The sequence below is a fragment of the Cupressus sempervirens genome, chromosome 8, assembly GCF_028749045.1.
Source record: "Cupressus sempervirens isolate cs-2001-9-10 chromosome 8, ASM2874904v1, whole genome shotgun sequence".
Lineage (NCBI taxonomy): Eukaryota > Viridiplantae > Streptophyta > Pinopsida > Cupressales > Cupressaceae > Cupressus > Cupressus sempervirens.
In genome coordinates, this window is record NC_143125.1 from 7330223 (window position 1) to 7341157 (window position 10935).

The window sequence follows — 10935 nt, forward strand, 5'->3', positions numbered from 1 at the left end:
AATAAATGAAATATTGTCTGCAGATTCTGACAGAAGAAATGAATAGTGTAGAGATTGTTGACCTTCATTTCTGTGGCAATGTCTGCAGCAAGTTTTACCCACTCATTGTCTTTATGTTTCTAATTTTTTTTTTAATTTCAATATTAGAACATCCATGTATTTCATTAATGAAGATACAGATTTTTTATTTCATTTTACATTTACAACTAGGCTTTGATACCATGTTGAGTTTTTTGGATCTGCTGCAAATGTAATAGTTGAGTTTTCTGGATCTGCTACAAATGTAATAGCATTGCCATTGTATTTGGTAAATACTTTCCAAATGGCAGCCATCTCTTTAATATAGGATGAAGTATGGATAGACATGTCTCTTTACGGGACATGTCTATTCATTAGAATGTAATTACTCTAATGGCAAATAAATATCTAATATATTTAATATATTAAATATATATATTATATCTCACACTTATATATAATATATATAATATATATATATTTATATATATAAATATAATATATTTGCACTATAGTTTATCCTAACTAAAGCTACCAATTATTAACACTTTATTGTATATGCATGATTTATATGGATAGGGGGGTCTTGATTACTCCATCCATGCATGCATCTTGCTTTTCATTTTCACCTCTCTTTTTGGGCTCAAAGGGTTTTTCTCATGAGATTTACCCTCCTCCACTTTATGGGAGATTGTATTGCATATCTTTTACTCTTGCATTTTGTACATGGGCACCTAACATGACCTAGTAGCCGGGACCCATCACGCCTTGTTATGTAGCTTTTGTGAGCTTAAGCGTATTCCCCTAAGTTGCACATACAGGGGGGTGTTGGTGTAATTAAATATTACTAATTACACTTTATTCATATTAGTTGTTATGAAGACATATATGAGTTTTTACTTTATTTGAGCACATGTCTCACACCTCTTTGTGTGATACACCTTTGTGTTCTTATCCTCTCATTGTTGCACATACTTTAATGCACAATGAAGGATAATCTACTTTTGGTGGACATGTGCTTAGTTGTTATGCTTATCACTTGCATGACTCGTAGTTATCGGCATTGCCCTGCATATTCAGGCACATCTACATTGTAAATCAAGGCATGATTATTGTACTCTTGATCATTATTGACTTAATCAATTGATCATTATTTTGCCTATCTCTCTTGTGCTATATCTTGAGCTTCTAGATCTTGGTATTTTCATTCTTGCCTTAGGAAAATTCTTACATGTTATTAGAGCCTGAGGCAAATTTATACACTTCTCTATCCATATCAATTGCATTTACAAGTATCCTATAAGTACAAAGTGAAATTAAGTACACAAAATGTTAATTTTTAAACAAGTAGCTTAAATTCAACCTAAATTACTTTAAATAAAATAACATAAATTTAGTCTAAATTTTAAAAAACAAAATTATCGAAAGAATTGTATCAAGTAATAAATAATCAAGTAAAGCCATGTTTTAAATAAAACTATCTAGTAAAGCAATATGTTTGCACTTTGCAATGCTTCCTCTGTTGGTTGCAATTCTTGCAGACCAATCAGAAAGAGGATAGCTGCTAAAAAGAATGTGAGTCCCCAAGGAGAACCACCAAATTATCCTAGTCCAAAAGAAACCTTTTGACTGGATTCAATTCCATTTCTTAGGGTTTTGTGTTGTTATAGTTGATATGAACAACATATCTACCAAAGACTTTAAATGCCTATAAGCTAATCACAAAACTGGGAAAATGAACAAATAATTTCTATATTCAATAATATGGAAACTTATCACAAGAGTTAGTAGGTATATATATATATATATATATATATATCAAAGTAACGAGAATTGGAATCGGCAATGAATCACCCATGAATCGGCAAATTTGAAAAAACCCTTTAAATTTAGAGATTTTAACAATTTAAAACTTATTTCATGCACCCTTTATTGAATATAACTTGAACACACTATAACATCATCAAATAGAAGTTAAAACTTAACATACATAAACATGGAAGTTTGGAACATAAAATCCATCACATACGTAACTATGTTATCTAAAATGTAAATATGTAGGCTAGCTGAAGGAAATAGAAATCAAATGATCATAATGATTCAAATCATAGAATGTATGTAAGATGAAGATCCATAAGACATCAAATCATAAATGTATGTAAGAATCTAAGATGAAGATCCATGAAAGTTTGAAATGTATGTTTATTAATGATTTAGTATCAATATCTGTAAACAAAATATAAAAACAAGGCTCTAGCTCAAGCCTCGAGCTCATAGTCATCATCATCCTCAACATCACCCTCAAGCTCGGCTGCAGCCTCAGCCTCAGCCTCTGAGGATCCAGTCTGCCTACTAGAAAGGCGTCTAATGTAGGTCCTAGAGGACCGTCGAGCCATATCCCCCGCATGTAAGATGGGCTCACGAACAATGTCGTTTGGGCCTGTGTCTATGCGTGCACGTGTGCATCTACCAATGCCTGAAGAATGTGTTCTAGCTGCCTCAGCCTCTATATCCACCTGGTCAACCCACGCATGGTTTTCTTCAGTGAAGACTAGATCCACAACCTCTGTGAGCCACTCTGATTCTGAATCAATCTCCTCCAGAATGATCGGAGAGGAGTCAATGCCCAAAATCTGTTTGATCCTAAGACGGAGGTTGTAATGAACAAAGACAAGATCATTCAACCTCTGCACTGTCAACGTATTTCTCCTCTTCGAGTGGATGTGCTCGAACATGGACCAATTGCGCGCACATCCAGAAGTGCTGCTTGGCTGACTCAGAATACAGATGGCAATTTTTTGAAGTTTGGGGATTGTGGCCCCAAACATTTGCCACCATCTATCTCAAATAAGGGAAAATAAAAACAATTAGTCTCATTTACAAATTACAACTCTAAAATTACATAATCAACTTTAAGTTTAGAATCTAAATTCATGAACATTGAATATATTATTTAATTTTTACTTGGTTGTATTGTTGCCCGAGCATCTATGGCCATCCTACTAGAGAAAAGTGGCCCTTTTTTATTATTGAACTTATCAAGCTCAATAATTGCAGCAGTGCTATCCTCATCACTACTCAACCTTTGGATCAATGTATATAATCCGGTGAGAACCTCCTCATCCACCTTGAAGTCAAGATGGAAACGAAATGCCGGATTCAAAAAGTAAGCTGCTGCATGGATGGGTCTGTGGAGCTGATATTGCCATCTCCTATCAATGATATCCCAAATAGGGGCATACTTCTCCTACACTCCTACATACTGTGCTCTAATGGCCTCCCTGGCCCTATCCATGCCCTCATATATGTAGCCCATAGAGGGCTTCTCCCCATCAGTAGTTCGTAGGAGAGATACAAGGGGCTCAGTGGCCTACATATAAAGTAAAACAAAAATTTGAGTCAAAACTTAAATATAGAATAATATAACTTAAGGTAAAACTAAATCATTAAACAATTAGCATAGTAAACTATAAAATACTAAATGTTAAATTGCAATAAATTTACCTTAAGGATTTCTCTAGCAGGTTTCCAAAAACCATCATCATCAAATATGCAATCCACCACATCTATCCTTGCAGTGGTCGTAACATAGGAAGATGAAATCCACTCCCGCCCAACAAACATGCTTCTCAAATCATCCCTTGATGTCAAGAAGGACTGCAAGGTGATGAAATTTGAGGCAAACCTCGTGATCCCTGGACGAGCTAACTCCTTGCCTCCTGTGTACTTTCTCATTGCGCTAAGGACAAATGAATAATTATAAATAAACTTGCATATGTTTTTTGCCCTTTCCACACATGACTTGACCCACTCAAGTTTGCCAATTTCCTCCAACATGAGGTCAATGTAGTGTGCCGCACAAAGGGACCAAAATATGGTGGGGTGCCTCTCCATCAAAAGTTTACCAACAACAATTTAAGTTAATTAGAATTTAGAAATTCAAATTTCAAACATGTTAGAACTTAGGAAACTTAGAAATTCTAAGTTAGAATTAGAAAAAGTTCAAAATTCAAATAAATGTATCTTCAAAACTAGAAAAGTTAAAAGTTTACCTATAGCAACATAACTTGCTGCATTATTCGTCACCACTTGCACCACATGTTGTTTCCTCACCTCTGCTATGACTTCCTCAATAACCTCACATAAGTATGTGATGTTTTTTACATGTGCAGAAGCATCAATGGATTTGAGGAACATGGTATATCCTACAAGTAACAAAACAACGAATTATAATGTTAAATGGATCATCAACAAATTAGCAATCAACAAATCAAAATTTGAAATAGTCGATCACGATTCAAAATTATGTATGTAGGAAAGTAGAATGATCAATCACCTCCACAGGATACGAAAAAATTGAGGAGTGTTTTTCCACTCCTATCTATCCAACCATCAGTCATCATAGTGCAACCCTTTTCGATCCACTCCTTTTGGTTCTCCTCAAGCTCAACCCTCATATCCTCTACCATTTCATCCAAGAGGTATCCACTCAACTCAGCCTCAGTTGGGGCTTTAAACCCCGGACCACAAATAACAACTGCATCTATCATGTTCTACCAATAAGGAGCCCTGTCACAAATATATAATGATATTGATTAGAAATTTAGATGTCAAAAACTCAAAACATAAAACAAGTGGATATAATTAAAGTTTTACTTTTACTTTTAAATTTTACTTTAAAGAAAACAAAGAAAAAAAATCAATTACCTGGCTGCAATAAATGGAATGTTGCAAAAGTACCAAAATTTGCAAATCTCTTTTCTAGCAGCATCATGAATGTCCTTGTTCAAACCCATGCCCTCAAGCGTGGGTTGGGAGCCAGGAGTAATGCGAGGCACAAAGTAACTATCCATTTTGTTTTTCCGCACTCTAAGCCACAATAGGTTGGTGTTGGACTCTGTCTCAGTATAAGACTAACTGCTACTAGCACTCACATGAGCACTAGAACTAGGACGAAAAGGAGGCCTGGAAGAACCCTCTTCAACACAACCTACGGATGCGGAAGCTGATACAGATGCAGATATAGATGCGGCTGCGGATGCGGGAGCATGGGAGCCAATACCTCATAACCCTTCAAGTTGCATTTTCTTATTCAATTTCTCTTGTTTAATTTTTCTAATGCCACTAAACAAGTGCATTTTGCCTCAGCAATTTGTTGAGTGCAAATTGTGACATCATGTCCTGGTATAGCAGCAATGTGGTATTTCAATCTATAAATACCTCTAGAATTTATTTTTTCGTTACAAAATATACATTTTGTTTGAAATTTGGTTCTTCTAGGAAACTCTTTGTTATATTTTCAACATTCATCTTTTTTACCTATTGTAGAAAATGAAAGCAAAGGGCTGCTGCAATAAAAAAATTCATGTAAAATATCAAAGCTTGAAACTAATAAACAAAAGTTACAAAACAACAAACCCTAGTTTGCAATTTAGTAAAAATAAAAAATATTCAAGATTTGCAAATGAAAACTATAAAAATTTAACAAAAAATGCATAATACACTAACATACAAAAAAAAAAACCAGCACTTACCTCTTGCAAATGAGTTGAGGAGTGTTGATATTGACTCATTAATGTTCCTAATGCAATTTATGAGCTCCCTAGATGGACTTCTGATATCTTTGGTGCTCTTCCTTTTTGCCGGTTGGAAACCTATGGTTTTTTTTTCTCTTCTTCTCTCTCACTCTTCCTCTCTTCTACTCATGCTAAACAATTAAAAGGCCCTTTAGGGTTATAAGAAAGAGGAAAGACAAAAAATAAATGAAATAAAACAAGCGTTTTTTTAACTTTTCAATGCAACTTTCTAGTTGCTGCAGGCGATTCAACTGGGCGATTTATGCCAAAAAATCGCCAACTGCGATTCACGATGCAAAAAAATTCGTTTTGGCTGAATCTTATCGTGATTCACGCGATTAATGGCGATTTTTGGAACTATGATATATATATATATATATATAGAGAGAGAGAGAGAGAGAGAGAGTTCTCTTGGCTGCATGAATCAAGGTTATGACAAGTCCAAGAGGTATGAGTTAACTAAGGTAGAGGAGGTAGCAGTGCACTTTTGTAACTCGGTTTGAGGTGTACACGTGTCATTGTTAGCTACTTGTGTAAGAGTATTTGTTCATAATATCCTAAGTTATTAAATAGGTGCAATGTGATAATTAGGAGAGTAATATATCCAAGGTTAAGTAATTATTCCACCACCACCATGTTTTATATCTTTGGTAGAGTGTCATTAGTGACGTCATCAAAGTTAAAGTGTGGAATATCATTGTCTTATTTTATCGAAGTTGAAATTTCCCGTTGCTTGATTATGATGCATCTTGTTAAGATTCATGATTTGGCAGGAATTTGTAAACTTTACCGAAGTTGAGCTCAGAAAAATGGGTTGGTTTAATAAAAAAAATTAAGGAAGCTTGCGGTAGATTTTTTACCTGTAAATCTGTACTGTTTAAGAATTCTTATATAATTATATTGCTTTCACTCACTGATAATGACTGGCAGGTGATAAAATATTGCAGCAAAAAGGAACACATGTGAACCGAGTGTTGTCTGCTACAGGTGTAGCTTCAGCAGGGGGAAAAGGTGGCGGAGTGCTCGATAGACCAACAATAGAAAAAACTACACCAGGCCGTGATTCTGAGTTCGACTTACGGTAACTAACCACTAGCTGATGGAACTACACATAATTAATGGTTTGTGTGTTTGTTCGTATTGTTTTATGCTCTAAGATATATATTTCCTTGAAAATAGTTTTGGACATCGATATCAGAATTCACGAGTTTGGATTGTCTTGACCTTTGGCTTTTCTGCCATTAAAACATATGTTTCATTGTCAAACATTTTGCTATTGTTTTCTAATTTCATTTTTGTTGTGGCTGCTACAAAAGGAAATCAAGGAAGATGTCTCCACCATATCGTGTATTATTGCACAATGACAATTATAACAAACGGGAATATGTTGTGCAAGTTTTGATGAAGGTTATCCCTGGAATGACACTTGATATAGCAGTTAATATCATGCAAGAAGCCCACACAAATGACATTGCAGTTGTGATTATTTGTGCTCAAGTTGATGCAGAAGAACACTGTATGAAGCTCAGAGGAAATGGGTTGCTTAGTTCCATAGAGCCTGCTAGTGGTGGTTGTTAAAGGTATAATTAATATTGATTTCGTAAGGGCTCTGTATTTTGGTTTAGCAGTAGCAGGTGTACATGTCAATTTCAGTAAACTCTGCAGGATGGACTTGATGAATCTTAGAGTGGAGTCATCTGATATGCACTTGCGAGAGCTAACTGTGAATATACTTCTGTAGTTCTATATGTCCATGGAGAGAACTGAAGAAAAAGCATCCGGTACTTGGCAATAGTGTATGAATACATGAGAATAATTCCAAATAATGGCTAGCTATTATGCTGCTTTCAAGATACTTTCTGTAGTCAATATATTTTGTACTATTATTTACTCGTTCTATCCCGTCCATGGAAAATGCAATTTCTCTGCTTGTCACTTGCTGCAATACCATTCTCTCTCCTGTATTTTATTTTGACGAAATGCCTGTGAAAGAAGCCACCTTTGTATCCAAGCAATACTGTTGTTTCTTTCTTGGCCTGCACCTGCAACAAGGTTGAAGTGTGAACTAAAACTGAAAGGATTTGTAGGTGAGGGAGGCATATCACATTATAATGCATGTGGGAGAACTTTTCTAGTTGTGATAACTTGGTTTGATTATACATGCTGCATTTGCTGAACTAATATAGCTGATGTCTTGAGAGTTTCTTTGCAATTTTACAAAATTTCACAAAATACTTCACATAAAATTCTGAAGTCAGACGATACGATGTTGGGACTAATCCCCCAGGCTCAATGAAAATTCTCTCATTTCAACTAATTTACTGTCTGTAAGCATAAGCATGCGCACCATATGAAATGATAATAAACACTCCCCATACTGACATTGCTTCATAAAATTAATGCAAACCATTGTTTCAATCAATTGAAGAGGTCAATCTATAAGTTCTAATTGAGAATTCTCTTTATTGCTCTCTGTTATCACAAACGTGATGGGAGAAAGGCGTTTCATGTTTCAACTTTCAACCCCTGAAATGTATTTCTCTGTTGCCAATAACCGTTTCTCAACGATTTGATTCTTTCCAAGGCCACGCAGAACTTTCAGCATATATATTTTCATATCGCCAAGCATATTGGTTGCTGATTTTATGGCAAATCTAATTTTGAGATAAAAAACGGATTTCTTGCAAATAAAAAATAGACAACTTGAGTTTTCTAGTTGTCAAATTTGTTCATTAATAAATCTGCTAATAATATGTTGTAGATAAAGGGATTTCTCAATCGCTACAAACAGCCAACTGTTCGTTCATCTTATTTCCTTTTTTATTTGTTTTATAATTTTACTTTATTTTATTAATTTAAGAATTTTAAGGTTTCAGACTGTTAAATTATTTTTGGACATATATTATTCCCTTGAAATAGTTTTGTAATTTAGTCAATATAAATATGTATTCTTTTAATAAATTAAATAAATATATATGTATATGAATTTCTTATATGCAACCTTTTAATATCTTGTTTCTCGTTATGTTGCCGTTGCAGTTGTGTTTCTCTTTTCTGGTAACATAGTTATTGGTTGTAATTTGGTATTTAAGACATTCTGTTTGGTAGACATGCTTTTCTTGTCCATTAATGTCACTTCTCGGAGAATTGTTTTAGTAAATATTTGTTAGTCTCTCATGATTGATTAGTGTGCTCTCTGTCTATGGTGAAAATTTTGAATTGTCACAATATGCTTTGTGTTGAAATAGATATACAATGCTTTGCAGCATTGCAAATCGAGATTAAAAGTGTCCTTTAATATTGAGAAATCTTATTAGCCGTTCTCTATTTAATACAGTTAAAGGAGCATACACCCATGAAACAAAGCTTTGGGCATAGCATCTGATGAAAGGAAAATTCTCAAATTTAATGATTGAGGAGCAACTGTTTCAGAATAATTGAAATCAAAGCCTATAAAATTTCTTGTCCCTCAATTTATATATTACATTAACGTTCTTCATTTAAAGAAGAAGAATACTTATTGTCATGTATTATATGTGCAACAACTTAGCATTTGGGTTATCTTTCTTTATTTAAAGCAATGGACATCTTCCCTCTTCGCCATGGACAGAAGTGTTCAAATCTTTAAAAAAAAATAATTATGACATGTTGAAGTGGTGAACCTTATAGGTATCAATTTGGTATGATCAAGAAATTTGATAGACAAAAAAGAAACAATTGCGGCATACGGAGACATTTTTTGTCCGAAAGCTTTCCCTTTGTGAACACAAGCATAACGTGTCTACAAAAGTCTCCATTACTTTTTGATGTGTACACACAATATTTCTTGAATTAGCACACAATCTATGTTATAATTTAAACGGTATGTTGCAAATGTGAAGTAAAACCATAGCGGGTCAAATGAACAACTGATTAGTAGTTCAAATCTACACATTGCTAACGTTCGAATGTTAGAAGAAAGGAGGAAGAAAGAAACAGGGGAAGCATGTTCATACTTTATATATTTTAAGGGTCAACATAAAATTGATACTCAACCAACCTCATGCGACTAGTAGTTAGTCAAATACTTGTAGGGAATAGTATAATAAATCCCCCTTGTAGGAATCTAGCTATTCCTAAGAACTGTTTTGCTGTCACTCTTAGGAACAACTTATCTCCTATACGAGCCGCTCTTTTACCATTCAATCATACACTTTGTTTTCACTTTAGTAGGACACGTGCTTAGCTCCTTATGAAAGGATTAAACAGAGAATGAAAATATCGCAATAAGAAGAAATACACAACACCGAATTTATCCTGGTTCACCACAACAGTGGCTACGTCCAGACTGCAGAGTATTAGATTAATGTGTAAAAGTTGATTACAAATGAGCAGGAGCAGCATATAAAAAGGCTCCAATAATATTACAAATGAAGAGTCTTTGGAAATCAAGAGACTCGATTATCGGAGGGAAAAAGGACTTGACTGTTGGCCTTCACAATATCAACAAACTCCCACCTGAAGGACAACCAATGCTGCAATTGATCACCCAATACCCTGCTCAAAGAATGATCTATCTTTTCTTCACAAGCCCAAGAGAAGTTCTAGCACATTCGAACTTCTCTTTGGCAACAACCTTCGTGAATATATCAGCCGGATTGATCTTGGTGTCAATCTTGACAACATTCAGCTTGCCCTCTTCAACTGCATGACGAACAAAGTGAGCATGTGCATCAACATGCTTGGAGCGACGTTGTGATGACTGATTATGTGCCAGAAGATCGCACTACGGCTGTCACAAAATAGATTATATTCATTTTGATGAACTTTCAAGTCACCAAGTAACCGCTGAAGCCAAATCATTTCCCTTGCACCTTCAGAAAGAGCTAAGTATTCAGCTTCAGCTGAAGAAAGAGCAATGCAATGTTGCAACCGTGAAGCCCAGCTGATCGCAGCTCCAACAAATGTGAAGGTGTAACCAGTGGTAGACTTTCGTTTGTCCAAGTCTCCAGCAAGATCAGAATCAGTGTAACCTTGTAGCTGAACTTTGTTTCCGCCAAAACATAAAACATAATCTGAAGTACCTTTTAGATACCTTAGTATCCATTTGACGGCTTCCCAATGAGCTTTTCCGGGATTGCTCATGAATCTGCTCACAACTCCCACCGCATGAGCAATGTCGGGGCGAGTAGAAACCATAGCATACATAATGCTACCAATGGCTGATTTATAGGGAATTTTCTCCATAAATTTTTTTTCTTGTGTTTTAGGACATAATTCGGAACTTAATCGAAAGTGACCAGCAAGAGGAATAGGAGTTACTTTTGCATCAACCATGCCAAATCTTTCAACAACTTTGTCA

General features: G+C 35.1%; 1 protein-coding gene across 2 annotated transcripts in view; it reads left to right on the top strand.

Moving 5' to 3' along the window:
• The window catches only part of LOC149541293 (Ribosomal protein L12/ ATP-dependent Clp protease adaptor protein ClpS family protein), a 40186-nt gene extending 30920 nt beyond the window's left edge, over window positions 1–9266 (top strand). Inside the window, exons 3-5 of one of the 2 annotated variants that reach the window (XM_089796588.1) lie at window positions 6525–6675; window positions 6911–7174; window positions 8932–9266. In XM_089796588.1, the coding sequence (XP_089652714.1) occupies window positions 6525–6675; window positions 6911–7172 (413 nt within the window). In that variant the 3' untranslated portion in view covers window positions 7173–7174; window positions 8932–9266. Of the gene's footprint in view, window positions 1–6524; window positions 6676–6910; window positions 7175–7335; window positions 7739–8931 lie in introns of those variants that run through there. The other variant, XM_089796587.1, reaches the window with a different exon arrangement.
• Window positions 9267–10935: the final 1669 nt, after the last annotated feature.